Below are 15957 nucleotides of genomic sequence, written 5' to 3' on the forward strand. Positions count from 1 at the left end.
CCTGAACCGAGATGTGGGAATGGAGGAAGTAAGCATGCTGAAGAAAATGGAATACTGTAAATATCAAACTGTCTTTTACATAAACTTAAGGGTAACCACTCAAAAAAACTCCAGAACTGAAATATATACTGTAATAAAAGAAGAAACAGAGGGAAACATCATAGAATACCACCACACAGAAATAATAGACAACAACAAAAAGGCAAAGAAACAATGGAGACACAGCCTTACCAGAAAACTAAAGATAGAATGACAGGAAATCCTCACATATCAATAATCGCCCTTAATATAAATGGACCGAACTCACCAATAAAAAGGCACAGAGTAGCAGATTGGATCAAAAAACTAAACCCAACCATATGCTGTCTCCAAGAGACAAATCTCAGCTACAAGGACAAGCACAGACTCAAAGTGAAAGGGTGGAAATTGACACTCCAAGCAAACGGTACCCAGAGAAAATCAGGTGTAGCCATACTGATATCAGGTTAAACAGACTTCAGTGTGAAAAAAGGTAACAAGAGACAAAGATGGACATTTCATAATGGTAAAGGGGACTATACAACAAGAAGACATAACAGTCATCAATATTTATGCCCCCAATCAGGGAGCACCGAAATGTACCAAGCAACTACTAACAGAACTAAAGGGAGAAATTGACTAAAATACAATTATACTAGGGGACTTAAATACATCATTGACAGCTATGGATAGATCATCCAAACAGAAGATAAATAACGAAATCGCAGCCCTAAATGACACATTAGATGAATTGGACATAATTGACATATATAGAGCACTTCATCCTAAAACATCGGACTATACATTCTTTTCTAGTGCACATGGAACATTCTCAAGGATAGACCACATATTGGGACATAAAATCAGCATCAGCAAATTTAGGAAGATTGAAATCATACCAAGCATATTCTCTGATCACAAGGCTTTGAAATTGGATATCAACTGCGAAAAGAAAGCAGGAAAAAACACAAACACATGGAGATTAAACAACATACTTTTAAAGAACGACTGTGTCAAAGAAGAAATTAGAGGAGAGATCAAAAGATACATAGAAACAAATGACAATGAAAATACATCCTACCAAAATTTTTAGGATGCAGTGAAAGCAGTTTTAAGAGGGAAATTTATATCATTACAGGCCTATCTCAAGAAACAAGAAACATCCCAAATAAATAACCTCATGTTACACCTTAAAGAACTAGAAAAAGAAGAACAAGTGAAACCCAAGGTCAGCAAAAGAAAGGAAATAACAAAAATCAGAGCAAAACTAAATGAAATAGAGAACAAAAAGCCAACAGAAAAAATTAATGTGACAAAGAGCTGGTTCTTCGAAAAGATTAACAAAATTGACAAACCCTTGGCTAGACTCACTAAGATAAAAAGAGAGAAGACACTAATTAACAAAATCAGAAATGAAAAAGGGGAAGTTATCACGGACACCACAGAAATACAAAGGATCATCCAAGAATACTGTGAAGGACTATATGCCACCAAATTCAATAACCTAGAAGAAATGGACAAGTTCTTAGAAACATATAGCCTTCCAAGTCTAAACCATGAAGAACTGGAAAATCTAAACAGACTGATCACCAGTAACGAAATTGAATCAGTCATCCAAAACCTTCCCAAAAGCAAAAGTCCGGGACCAGATGGCTTCACTAGTGAATTCTACCAAACCTTCAAAGAGGATCTAATACCAATTCTGCTCAGACTCTTCCAAAAAGTTGAAGAAGAGACAGTACTCCCTAACTCATTTTATGAGGCCAACATTACCCTGATCCCAAAATCTGGTAAGGACAACACAAAAAAAGAAAACTACAGACCACTATCTCTGATGAATACAGATGCAAAAATCCTAAACAAAATTCTAGCAAATCGACTACAACAATATATTTAAAAGATTATTCATCACGACCAAGTGGGGTTCATCCCCGGGGCACAAGGATGGTTCAACATCCGCAAATTCATCAATGTGATACATCACATAAAATAAAGGACAAAAATCATATAATTATATCAATTGATGCAGAAAAAGCATTTGACAAGATACAACATCCATTTATGATTAGAACACTTAATAAAATAGGTATAGAAGGAAAATACCTTAACATAATAAAGGCCATATATGACAAACCCTCAGCTAATCTCATAATTAATGGTGAAAAACTGAGGCCCCTTTGCTCTACGTTCAGGAAAACGACAGGGCTGTCCCCTATCACCTCTGCTTTCCAACATAGTGTTGGAAGTCCTTGCCAGAGTAATCAGGCAAGAGAGAGAAATAAAAGCATCCAAATTGGGAATGAAGAGGTTAAATTGTCAGTCTTTGCAGATGACATAATGATATATATAGAAAACCCTAAAGACTCCACCAAAAAGCTATTAGAAACAATCAACGAATAAAGTACAGTTGCCGGCTACAAAATTGATGTACAAAAGTCCATTGTATTCCTATATACTAACAATGAAATCTCAGAAAAAGAAATACATAAACCAATTCCTTTTGCAAATGCAGCAAAAAGAACAAAATACCTAGGAATAAACTTAACCAAGGATGTGAAAGACTTATATGCTGAAAACTATAAGACATTTTTAAAAGAAATTGAAGAAGACACAAAGAAATGGAAAGACATTCCGTGCTCATGGATTGGAAGAATCAACATGGTTAAAATGGCCATATTACCCAAAGCAATATACAGATTTAATGCAATCCCCATCAAAATCCCAATGGCATTTTTTAAAGAAATAGAACAAAAAAAAATCATCAGATTTGTTTGGAACCACAAAGACCCTGAATAGCCAAAGCAATCTTAAGAAAAAAGAACAACACTTAAGTCACTCCCTGACTTCAGCTTGTACTACAGGGCTACAATAATCAAAACAGCATGGTATTGGCAGAAAAACAGAAACATAGACCAACAGAATAGAATTGAGAACCCAGAAATAAAACCACATAAATATGGACAGATAATTTTTGACAAAGAAGCAAAAAACATACAATGGAGAAAAGACAGCCTCTTCAATAAATGGTGATGGCAGAATTGAATAGCCACGTGCAAAAGAATGAAACTAGACTGCTATCTGTCACCATGTACCAAAATTAATTTAAAATGGATCAAAGACTTAAGCATAAGACCTGACACAATAAACTGCATAGAAGGAAACATAGATACTAAACTTATGGACCTTGGGTTCAAAGAGCATTTTATGAATTTGACTCCAAAGGCAAGGGAAGTAAAAGCTGAAATAAATGAATGGGACTAAATGAAACTTAAAAGCTTAAACTTAAAAGCTTCTGCACAGCAAAAGAAACCATTGACAAAATTAAAAAGCAACCAACTGAATGGGAGATTTTTGCAAACAGTGCCTCCGATAAGGGGCTAATATCCAAAATATACAAGGAACTCATGAAACTCAACAAAAAAACAAACAACCCAATTGAAAAATGGGCAGAGGACCTGAAGAGACATTTCTCCAAAGAGGACTTACAAATGGCAAATAGACATATGAAAAAATGCTCAACATCACTAATCATCAGAGAAATGCAAATAAAAACCACAATGAGATATCACCTCACCCCAGTCAGAATGGCTATCATCAACAAGACAAATAGTAACAAGTGTTGGAGAGGCTGTGGAGAAAAAGGAACCCTCATACACTGTTGGTGGGAATGCAGACTGGTGCAGCCGTTATGGAAGGCAGTGTGGAGGTTCCTCAAAAAATTACGAATAAAATTACCATATGACCCAGCAACTCCTCTCCTGGGTATCTACCCCAAAAATCTGAAAACATTTATCCATAAAGACATGTGTGCTCCAATGTTCATTGCAGCTTTGTTTACGGTGGCCAAGACATGGAAACAACCAAAATGTCCTTCAATAGATGAATGAATAAAGAAGTTGTGGTATATATAAACAATGGAATACTATTCTGCGGTAAGAAAAGATGATATAGGAACATTTGTGATAACATGGATGGATCTTGAGAGTATAATGCTAAGCTAAATAAGTCAGACAGAAAAAGCAGAGAACCCTATGATTTCACTGATATGTGGTATATAAACCAAAAACAACAAAAGAACAAGACAAACAAATGAGAAACAAAAACTCATAGACACAGACAATAGTTTAGTGGTTACCAGAGGGTAAGGGGGGTGGGGGGTGGGAGATGAGGGTAAGGGGTATCAAACATATGGTGATGGAAGGAGAACTGACTCTGGGTGGTGAACACACAATGGGATTTATAGATGATGTATTACAGAATTGTACACCTGAAATCTATTTAATTTCACTAACTATTGTCACCCCAATAATCTTAAAAAAAAAAAAGAAAGGACAACAACTTGACGTGGAAAAAAGCCTGGAAGTACACACTGTTCCCCAATAAAGTCCTGTTCCCCTTCCCCAATAAAATCTTCAAAAAAGAAGAAGAAGAAGGAGGAAGAGGAGGAGGAGGAAGAGGAGGAGGAGGAGGAGGAGAAGAAGAGGAGGAGGAGGAGGAGGAGGAGGAGGAGGAGGAGGAGGAGGAGGAGGAGGAGAAGAAGAAGAAGAAGAAGAAGAAGAAGAAGAAGAAGAAGAAGAAGAAGAAGAAGAAGAAGAAGAAGAAGGAGAAGAAGAAGCTGTCAGTGTAAGAAACGTCCATACCTGTAGAGGATTTTCATGTAAGTTTATTTGAGCCAAATCAATGATGTGCCAGGGGGAGTGGGCAAGATCTCAAATGCTTCCAAGAATGGCCGTTTGTCATTTCTATTATGCATTTGAGATTAAGGCAGGAACTAAAAAAGAGTACAAGGAGGTGGGAGAAAGCAAAGTTGAAATTGGGCAAGATAGTTAAAATTAAGGGCTCTCTTGAGGGTGGTCACACTTTAGAAGGAGTCTGAAAAAGGGCATTTCAAAGGTGTGTTAACCCAGATGCACAGAAACCATAGATAGGGCTAGCTTAAGGCAAAGATAAGCCTTCTATTAAAGAAGTTACAGTGGTACCTCAGTTTTCTAATGTAATCCATTCTGGAAGACCATTGGAGTTCTGAAATGTTCGAAAACCGAGGCACAGTTTCCCCATAGAAAGTAATGCAAAATGGAATCAATCCATTCCATACCTTTAAAATCAATCCCTAAAACTGCAAATTTAGCATGAATTTTACTATCTAATGACACCATAGATCCATAAAATTTATGGCATTCATAAACCAAAATGTTCGTCAACAGAGACATTCAAAAACTGAATGTCTGGATATACGTACCACTATATATGTATATGCCTAGGGTGTGACTGCCCACTATGACCTGGCCAGGTAGGAATTTATACTCAGATCACCCGGTGAGGTTACTTTGCAGATAACCCTTTTTTTCATCCACCAAGCTATTGTACAGTGATTCAGGAAGAAACCCAGTGTTCCACTTAGGAGGTAAAGTCAAGCGGTATTTATGAGAAAGAGAAGGAGAATAATTACATGAACACAAGGAAGGAATTTCTGTAGATGCAGACAAACTAACATAGTGATGCTAATTCTAAAGAATATCTTTGAGGGCGGCCAGATGGCTCAGTTGGTTAGAGCGCAAGCTTCCAACAACAAGGTTACTGGTTCGATTCCCGCATGGGGTGGTGGGCTGTGCCTCCTGCAACTAAAGATTGAAAACGGCAACTGGACTTAAAGCTGAGTTGCGCCCTCCACACCTAGATTGAAGGACAACGACTTGGAGCTGATGGACCCTGGAGAAACACCCTGTCCCCCCAATATGCCCCAATAAAATTAAATATATATATATATATATATATATATATATATATATATATATATATATATATATATACATTTAATTTTCAGTACAGCAGCCAAAATGTCTGCTCTGCTGTTAGCTTTGCAAACAGTTGTTTGGAAGGCAATGCTGCTTTAGACCGAGCACAAAGGTTATTTTGCCCAGTTTTAACATTCCAAAGGTTTGAAGAGTACGACAGCAAGGCCATTCCTCTGGGATGGCAGGTTCAACTTCAAAAAGTAGCTCCATTTCTATTATTTGTCACAGTGTTACAGTGTAATGCAGATTGGTGAGGAGGGCACTGCTCCACACATCATTTAAGGTCCCAGGGTAGCCCAACTGTCCTCTGGTGCTTGCAGCCTGCTCCACAGAGAGTCATATAAGAGATGTTTATGGTCTAGGTCTGGAAATGAAGCACTTCACCCCTGTTAAATAACAAAATTCAACCAATTTGAAGATCTAATCACTTTATTCAGTGATTCATGAATCAGTCAACATGCTGTCTAGCAACTAGAAGGGCACTTCAATGACTGTTACAAAAGAGAAGGTTTTTATAGGCAGAAAGAGGGTTGGACTAAGAAGTTAAGAGTGGGTTATTTCAGGCAAGGACACCTTCCCTTAGGGGAAAACTGGAGGTCTTATCAGGCAGATGACCTCACTAGTGTGATCAGGAAATTTCAGCCTATTGGTTTAAAATTCCTCTCCTAGGAGAGGTTGAACTGCAATCAGATTAGTTCTTAGTTTGGGGTTGGTGATGAGGCTTAGCAAAAGTGACTCCATTTTGGCTTACTTCTTTTTTTAACACATCCATATACATTCTACAAGCCAGAATTTGCCCACCTGGCCACACCTACACACGAAGGAGACTGCGATGCATAGTCCAACTTGGGAAGAAGAGGCAAATTGGGTAACTGGTGTATACTAGCAGGGTCCATATGTTAGGCCACCAAAGACCTCCACATCCCTATATCCAGTGCTTACTTCTTACCATGTTTCCCTGAAAATAAGACCTAGCCAGACCATCAGCTCTAATGCGTCTTTTGGAGCAAAAAAAATATAAGACCTGGTCTTATAAATTATATTATGATATGTAAGACCTGGCCTTATATTTTACTAAAATAAGACTGGGTCTCATATTAATATTTGCTCCAAAAGATGCATTAGAGCTGATTGTCTGGCCAGGTCTTATTTTCGGGGAAACAGGATAAGCCTCATTTTATAACACCTGTCAGTGACACTGGGCAATGCTGGCCATCTCTATCTTTTTTGAAACTCGTTGTTGGCAACCTTACCAACTTTCTCTGGGTTTTCTCCAACACTCCTAGACCCTCCTCTTCCACCCTGAGTCCTCTCTTCCTGTCCTTGCATAATCTCACCTTCACCAGCTGCCTCAATCACCACCAGTTATACTCATGACCCTGAATCTGTCTGACCTCTCCTGAGCTCAAGACTCTGGCATCAAACAGCCTCCTAGACATGTTCACATAGACGCCTCCAACTCAACATCCCCACACTGTTAATATCTTCTTTGCCCCACACCTACCTGCCCCTCCTCCTGGGTTCCCATGTTGTGATTGGCACCACCATCCACCCAATGGCTCAAGCAGAAACCTGGCACAACTCCTGAAATCTTGGTACCCCATGCCACACACTCTCAATCATCAGAGCCCTACTATTTCTACTTCCTAAATATCTCTGAACTTCATCCACTGTTCTCCATGTCCATGACCTTTACCCAAATTCATGCTACCTTGAAAAATAATATACTCATGTGCCACTTAATGATGGGGATATGTTCTGAGAAAGGTGTCCTTAGGTAATTTTGTCATTGTGGGAACATCATAGAGGCACCTAGACAAACTTAGGTGGTATAGTCTACTACACACCTAGGCTATATAGTATACCACAGTAGTATACGGGGTCCATCGGTGATGGAAATGTCATTATGTGGCACATAACTGTAAATGGGGCCACTTCAAAATGGAGTTGGAGCTGCCATCGCAAAGGAACTACCTTGCACGTCTTACTCCTCCAATGTTTGGAATGTTAAAACTGGGCAAAATAACCTTTGTATTGGACCTAAAGCACCATTGCATTCCAAACAACTGCAAAGCTAACAGCAAAGCAAACATTGTGACTACCGGACTGAATATTAAAGGCCTTCTTTAGAATTAACATCACTCCATGAGCTGATTTACTCCTATGGCAACTCCTTCCTTAGCCCTTTAACATGCATAGAAATTCCTTCCTACTGTTTATGTAATTATTCCCCTTCCCTTTCTCATAAATACCCTTTGCTTTCACCTAATCAAAACACTATTTGGGTTTCCGCCTGAATCAGTGCTTCCCAAATAGCTATTCTTTTAGATCTCAAATAAACACTTTTGCCTTTTATTTTTAGGATAACACTGCCGTCACCTGTTGCTGGACAACTGCAACAGCCTTCCAAATTCTGCCTGCTCAAACTTTGATCCCCTGCAAGGGCTCAAAGGCTAGTGCTTCAGAAACTTTAGCTGCATAGAAATCACTTGGAGAGTTTGTTAAAACACATTTCTGGGCCCCTCCTAGCCCCCAAGAAATTAGATCTGATTCGGTAGGTCTGGAGTGGGGCTCAATAATTCGCCTTTCTAACAAGCACCGCTAAGGGCCTCCCCTGGAGCAATGCAAGCTAATCATGCTGACCAGACGATGCGAGTCTGTGGACCACACTTGAGCAGCAAGGCTCCCCACGCTGCCCAAAACGAAAGCCACTAGCCACAGGTGGCTATTTAAATTATTAAAACAAAATAAAATCTGAAACTCAGTTCCTCAGTACCACTAGCCACATTTCAAATGCTTAACAGCCACATGTGGTTAGCGGCTACCATACCGAACAGAATACATTAATAGAACATTTTTATCCCCCCAGCAAGTCCTACTGGACAGCGTTGCCTAGACCTTGGTGAATGTTCTAAAAACGAAGGCTAATCCTAGCTCCCTTTCTTTCCCATAAGAATTCAGAAGCTCCCACTGCCTAAAAGCTCATGTGTTAGAACGTATAAAGGACGTCGGGAGCCGGGAGGGAACAAAGACACTTGATACACCTGGATACTGGGCGTAAAACGTCTCCAAACAGTCTCGATCTTCCAAGCTGGAGGAGGGACAAGAACTTTGAGCTCATTGGCTGGTGGGGGAGGGGCGGGCTGCCAGTGATTTCCTTTGATTGGGTAGTTTTTCTTAGAAGAAAGCCAATCATCGAGGGCGGTTGGGGCGGAGCCCGGCTCGCTGTTCAGGCCTCACCCCGAGTTCCGGCGCTCCCCTACCCTCCGTGGGTGAGCTCTGTCTGCCCCCCTCTACTGCCGTGGAAGCCCGCTCACAGCGGCAGGGGTGAGGAAGTGCGGGCAGGTCCTCCCTCCCTCCCTCCGCGGGAACTCCCCTTCGCCATCCCTGAACTCCAGGTGTCCGGTCTCTCCCTTTCTGTGCTCAGTGTCCCCGCCTGTGAAATGGGATTGCCCCGGTGACCTGGAGAGGCCGCTGCCTGACAGCCTCTCCTGGGCACGGCGGGTGGGAGAGGTGGGGGTGGAGGTTGAGATGGGTCTCAGGACACGGAGGCCATGTCGCCGCAGGATGGCTCAGGAGGAGGACGGGAGCCTGTCCGAGGTGCGGGCGCGGGTCGGAGCCTCGCACGGCATCACTGACCTGGCCCACAAGCTGCACTTTTATGATCGCTGGGCTCGGGACTATGACCAGGTAAACCCGCGGGAGTCCTTGCCTCCACCTCGATCGCTCACGCAGTCCCAATTGTCCTATCTGGACAGTGGGAATAGACAGCCTTGCGTCCCACGATGGCTTGTGAGAATGAAATGAGACCTGGGCACAGGCTTACAGTCCTGTCCCCCTCTTGGACTGGCCCTTCTTCTGCCTACCCACAGCAGCCTTGCCCTCTGACCAGCCAGCCCCACTGCTCCACAGTGGCAGCCCCTAGAGATCCGGGGCCAAGACTTACCCACTCTGGGACTGCCATGCAGGCAGCAGGACTGCCTGGAGGAGGTGCCATGGAGGGGTCACTATGGACTAAGCAGAGAGCATTGCCTTGGCCAACAGAGCAAATCCCAGCAGTGGGCTGGAGGCCGATTCTCCAGTCCTGGCCCTTTGGCAGAGGACGCCACCTCATGCCTGGGTGTCCTCTCACTGTAGTCCTAGCAGGCCCCAGGCTGCCAACACACACACACACACACACACACACACACACACACACACACACACACACAGCTAGTCCTGGCTGACTCCTAGGTCACACCACACAGAGGTCCCCCAAACACTGGGGCATGGGGTGGCAGTTGACTCAGCATTCTGTTCCCAGGATGTGGCCACCCTGCAGTACCGTGCCCCCCGCCTCGCAGTGGACTGCCTTACCCAAGCCCTACCAGGCCCGCCCCATGCCGCACTGATCCTGGATGTGGCCTGTGGCACTGGCCTGGTGGCTGCCGAGGTGAGGCCTTTGCAGATCCCCTGCCCGCTCTTCAGTCCCCTCCTTGCTCTAATTTGCTGTCATCCCTTGACCCAAGAACTCTGCCTCTCCCCTCAGACTCACCAGTTCCAAATACTTGGGCTACATCCATTGCAGGGCCCACTGCCCTCCCTGAGGTGCAGGGACCCAGCTGGGCAGTGCCAGGTGTGAACTGTGACTGAGTCCTTCTACCCCAGCTGCAGACTCGGGGCTTCCTCCAGCTTCATGGGGTGGATGGGAGCCCAGGGATGTTGGAACAGGCCCGGGCCCGTGGCCTTTACCAGCACCTCAGCCTCTGCACCCTGGGCCAGGAGCCTCTGCCCAGCCCCGAAGGTACTTCCCCTCCCAGCCCAACACCCCAAGGCCCACCCTCTGACCAAGCGCACCTTGACGGCGCCCCTCTCTCTTATGAAATCTCCATCCCTCTTGCTGATCTTTTCACAAGCCCCTTCACTGAGCACCCATTCCCTTCTGAGCCCTTCAGTGCCTCATCGAGCCCCTTACTCTGAGCCTTCCATCCCATCTTCTGACCTCAGCCTGGGACTGGGCCATACCTGCCATGTTCCCCACAGGATCTGGTTCCTTCACACACTGATCCCTCCCCAGACCCCATATGGATACCATCCTCCAGGGTGTTCTGAGGCTACATCGAAGACAAACTACCATATCTCATCCACACGCCCCACACAGGGACTTTCGATGCAGTGCTGATGGTGGGTGCCCTCAGTGATGGCCAGGTGCCCTGCAGTGCGATACCTGAGCTCCTGCGAGTTACCAAGCCAGGTGAGAAGCAGCCTGTCCCACCTTACGCACATCTTCCCCTCCGCACCCCCACAGACACAGGCCTCAGAACTCTTGAGGCTAAGTAAGGGGCAGAGTCCTGCCCCTTACTTGGGTCACACTGGGTAAAATAATGTCTCTAAGGCTTTTGCTTCAGTCCTGGCACCTAGTAGGGCCTCAGTTCAGCCCCCTCATTCTCCAGCTTCCTCACTAACTCATGGACAGCTATTAGGTGAGTCTCTTTTTCCTGGTCTCAGTTTCCTCATCGGTGAAATGGAGCTGATTATTGAGCTCCTACTATGTGCCTTGCCCTGTACTAGCCTTGGCTCTAGGGAGAAGGTACATACCCTGCCCTCTGGCCTTGGTCACCAATCCACTGTGTCCCAGGAAGGGACCAGGGGAAAAAGACCAGGCTCAAGATAGGCCCACGAGAGCTGTGAGTGTTCAGTGCTCTGAGACTTCAAAGAAGGGAGTCAGTTCCCAGGGCTGAGATGGGAGTGAGAGCAGTTCACACAGGGACACAGCCTAAGTGAAGTCACAGGCAGAAAGGAAAGTAATGGAGCGTGAGGAGCGTGAGGCACTGACCTGGTAGAGGACAGGATCAGGAAGCCCCAAAGGTGCCCCTACCCCTGCAAGATCACATTTTCTCCCTGCCCCACTAACCCTGACATGGCCCAGTAGGGGCTGTGGCTGAGCCTGGGCAGGTCTGGGCAGCAGGCTGCTGAACCATGGAGGCTAACAGATGCAGAGATATTGGTGGGTCAGAGGGAGAGGTAATGATTGGGCTCAGGACAGGAAACTGCCATTGCTTAAATCAGTAAGGACCAGGCTTCCTAGCCTAGCCTGTGCTACCAGTCCTTTCAGCTGGCCAGAGCCCTGCCTGCCTGCCTGCCCACATGTCACAGGCTCCCCTCCTTCAGAGCCTTTCCTCTCATGGAGGCCCCCCTCCAGGGCCCTGCTTCTCCTCACCCCTTCCTCCAGGAAGCCTTCCAGAGAGCAGTCTCTCCTAAATGTACCTGAGTTTATACTAGGCATACTATGGGTACCCGGAGAAGATTTGAAGGGACGAGGTCATTCAAGCCAGTGCTTTACTGACTGCACCGGCCTTCCTGTGAGACAGGGTAAATAATTAAGCCCACTCTGCAAGCTGGGAAACAGACTCCGACAGGTGAAAGGACGTGCCCAAGGTCCAAAGCCTTGGACCTTCCTAACTGTGCATCCAGACAACCATAGTCTCCAGTAGAAGGGCTGGGTGAGCAGTAAGGAGAGAGCCACCTCTGCCCTGGGAAATAAGAATTCCCAGTTTAAAGGATACTTGGGCCTTAAAGGGTACATAGGAGGCCCTCAAGCTGAGAACGCAGAGGGTATTCCTGGGGGCAGGAAGAGTGAGCACTAAAGGCTTAGAAATGGGAAAAGGCTGGCCTGGGGACAAAGCTGAGAGAGCTTGTGTCCTTGAGGACGTGAGCCTGAAGGAAAGAGGACTACCTTCCCAGGCAGGGGCAGGCCTGAAACCTGAAACTTTGGTTGCTGCCCCTCCCCCACTCAACTCCCTCTCCCCTCCTCTCCTTTCCCTCCCCAGGTGGTCTAGTGTGTCTGACCACCAGGACCAACCCATCCAACCTTCGATACAAGGAGGAACTGGACGCCACCTTGGACAGGCTGGAGCAGGCCGGGGAGTGGGAACGCCTGGTGGCCTGGCCTGTGGACCGGTGGGAACTGGCCACCTCTAAGCTCGAGGTGGTGCCTGGCACTTCTGACAGTGATGGCTTCATCTCTGGCATTGTCTACCTATACCGAAAGCAGGAGGTGGCCGTGGGGGAGAAAGTGAGGCCCAGTGCTCAGCCCCTAGCTGGCCTCTGACCCTCCACATGGCCTCAGCCAGGCCTGTCCTTGGGCCTTCTGCACTTCATTTGTAAAAGGGCGCCTCTGTGCCAAAGCTGACCCTCAGAAGAGCTCTGCCTATTAAATGAGTCCCAGAAGGGGCGACAGGACTCTGGCTCTGTAGTTCTCTCACCCCAGGAAAGAGTGACCTCCCTGTGGAGGACAGAAGTGAGAAAGGTAGGACAGAGAGGGCCCCCACCCTGGGTTGTCCCTGATCCAGGCATGATAGGGTCATTGATGTGACTTTATGGCCCCTCCCAGGGTGGTGGGTCCTTTCACCTATAACTTACGGACCAGAAAATTTCCGAATCTGAGCCTTGGCCACTTTCACATATCCAGGACTCGTTTTCCTCTTCGCTAAAGGATCTAAAGGATCAGAAATCATGGATCTCAGGTTGTGGCTTGAAGGCTGCCCCGGAAACAGGGCTGGTGATAATTCCTCCAAATGAGACCGTGGGAAGGCTTCATGGGGGAGGAGGTTCAGAGCTGAGCCTTCAGGATAAGCAGGATTCAGAGGGGTGGAGAAAGAAAAAGGGACATTCCAGACCAAGGGCAGGGACAGCCTGAGCAAAGGCCAGGGAGTGGGGACCTGGAGGGTAAGCAGACTAGTCTGGCTGCCCAACAAAGATGGGGAGACAACAGGTGGCCCACCCCCCAGGGCTGGGTGTTCTCATGACCTCATTCCTGGAGTCGCCAACACTTCGGGGTTCCGGGCACACAGTTTCCTGTGTGTGGGCTTCACCCTCTAACAGATGAAGGGCTTGAACAAGGTGTTTCCAAAGCCCGGGCCAGTGTGATTTTTTCACAATTTGCCGAAACCAGTTTAAGTGTTCCCATCCTGGCCATGGTACAGCGGTCCTGCCACTCACTGACCCCCTGCCCAGGCCTCCAGCCCTTCCCTGCCCACCTCCACAGATGAAACCAAAAACATACCGAGTTCCTGTGCACAGGTCCCATTTATTATAGAAAATAATAGTAATTACCGTGACAAATAGATCTTAAATTACAAAACAGAAACCACAGAGATAGTAGGGGAAAGTTCCAGGACTTCCTGGGATAAAGTCCAGAGAAAGACCATTCCCCCTGCCCCAGGCTGACCAATGACCTTCGCGGGGACTGCAGATCCAGAGGTGGCCAGTCTTGAGGGCCCCAGGGTACTTGTGCTGAGGCTGCAGGGCAGGCAGGAAGGGGTACAGGTAGGTAGTCAGGGCCACCCCTACGGACCCCTCCCCCATCACTACCCAAACCAGTTTGTAAAACCTTCACCCCTCCCCTCTAAACCTGTCTGTCAACTCTGGGCTCCACAAGCAGGTAGGCGAGAGTCCCCAACCAATCTCAGTGCCACAGGTTTCTACAGGATGCAGTCAAAGGCAGTGGGGAAGATCAAAGAAGGGGACAGTGGCAACAGGGACGTGGGCAGGGCACCCACTCAGAGGCAGAGCCCAAGCAGAGTCAAGGCGGAGCTGTCCTGCCAGCAAGAGCCAGCTCCCCGCTCCACTGCCGCTCCCTGTTGCTGCCACCCCCTCCCCTGTATCAACCGGCCGGAAGAGAAGGGTGACTCGGTAGTCTCAGTTCATCCTTGTTATTGTCGAGGAGGCCTTGGGAAGGTGTCCGAAGGGGCCAGGGAGGGCTGCGGGCTGCCGGGCATGGCCTGGCTCAGTTCCTGTGTGCCCAGTCCCTAGCAGACCACGCGGAGCTCAGTCCCGGGAGAAACGAAGCCGACCCGCAGCGGCGAGCAGCTGCACCTTACACGTAGTTGCTGGCGGGGGCGGAGCGGGCGGCCGAGTACTTGGCGGAGTAGGGCTTCTCGGTGCGCGGGGGGCAGTTGCAGCAGAGCAGGGCCCCACCGAGCATCATCAGGCCCGCGGCCGCCCAGCCCACATAGAGCGAGGCGCCTATCTCCCGCTTCTGGCCGGAGGCCACCAGGGGGTTGTAGAAGTCGCGGATTATGGTGTTGGCCGTCCAGGACACCGGCACCATCACCAGCAGGCCGGCCAGCAGGAACACCACGCCCGCCACAATCATGGTCTTGGCCTTGGCGCTCTCGTCCTCCAGGCAGTTGGTGCACTTGCCACCCACCACGGACAGCAGCACGCCCAGCACGGCCAGGACGATGCAGACGACGATGAGGGCCCGGGCCGCCTGCAGGTCCTGCGGCAGCGCCAGCATGGAGTCGTACACCTTGCACTGCATCTGGCCGGTGCTCTGCACCACGCAGTTCATCCACAGGCCCTCCCAGATGGTCTGCGACGTGACGATGTTGCTGCCGATGAAGGCCGTCACGCGCCACATGGGCAGCGCGCAGCTCAGGATGGCGCCCAGCCAGCCCAGCACGGCCAGCGCAATGCCCATCACCTGAAGCCCCATGGAAGCCATGGCTCGGCGCCTGCCGGGGTCTAGAATCCGGAGGCTTCTGAGATCCGGGCCTGGGGGCTGTAGAAATCCAAGTGCTGAGGACGGACACTCAGTGTCCACAGGGAGCCTTTTCACGGCGAGTCCAGAGACAAAGCCAGTAGGAGCAGCCACCAAGTAGCTCTCCCCACAACCAGCAGCAAAGTCCAGGGAGCGTGACCAGACTGCTTCCTTCCTGCCGACAGCTGCCACTCGCTCTCAAGCCAGAGCTTAGGGCGGTTATATGGCTCCGGGAGGGGGCGGGAGGAGGGAGTGGTTTCTGTTCCTGGGAACCTCCCCCTGACCAGTTTCTCTGGATTCCTGAGCCCAGGCCAACAAAGGCACTTTAAGGCCCCAGCCCTGGGCCCCTGAGTCACAATCTCAGAGGAAACTCTCCTCTGCCTCTGCCCCCAGCCCCATGCTGAGGTCAGCCAGGAGACAGACACTGAGTCACAGCCCACGCCACCTGCACCTGCCCAGGTGGGGGCCTGAAGATCAGAGTCCCCACACCCTAGGGCTCCCTTATTCCAGGTTTAGATGGGCAGACAGGGGTGGGAACCATCAGGAAGATGGTCTGAGGATGGAGTCCTGGGAAGGTCCAAGAGCCTCATTTACTGTTGCGGCATGCTTAGCACCTTCACC

General features: G+C 47.9%; 2 protein-coding genes across 2 annotated transcripts; one reads left to right on the forward strand and one right to left on the reverse strand.

The window, feature by feature from the left end:
• The first annotated feature begins 9026 nt into the window (after positions 1 to 9026).
• On the forward strand, positions 9027 to 13033 carry METTL27 (methyltransferase like 27). Its single transcript, XM_081054022.1, has 6 exons — positions 9027 to 9140; positions 9380 to 9503; positions 10117 to 10245; positions 10461 to 10596; positions 10954 to 11046; positions 12623 to 13033. The coding sequence occupies exons 2-6, from the start codon at positions 9381 to 9383 to the stop codon at positions 12901 to 12903; spliced, it is 762 nt and encodes a 253-aa protein (XP_080910148.1). The 5' UTR covers positions 9027 to 9140; position 9380; the 3' UTR covers positions 12904 to 13033.
• Positions 13034 to 13909: 876 nt separating this feature from the next.
• On the reverse strand, positions 13910 to 15494 carry CLDN4 (claudin 4). The gene has a single exon (XM_081053845.1). It carries the CDS (start codon positions 15298 to 15300, stop codon positions 14671 to 14673), a length of 630 nt encoding a protein of 209 aa, XP_080909971.1. The 5' UTR covers positions 15301 to 15494; the 3' UTR covers positions 13910 to 14670.
• Positions 15495 to 15957: the final 463 nt, after the last annotated feature.

The sequence above is a fragment of the Rhinolophus hipposideros genome (assembly GCF_964194185.1).
Source record: "Rhinolophus hipposideros genome assembly, chromosome: 7".
Classification (NCBI taxonomy): Eukaryota; Metazoa; Chordata; class Mammalia; order Chiroptera; family Rhinolophidae; genus Rhinolophus; species Rhinolophus hipposideros.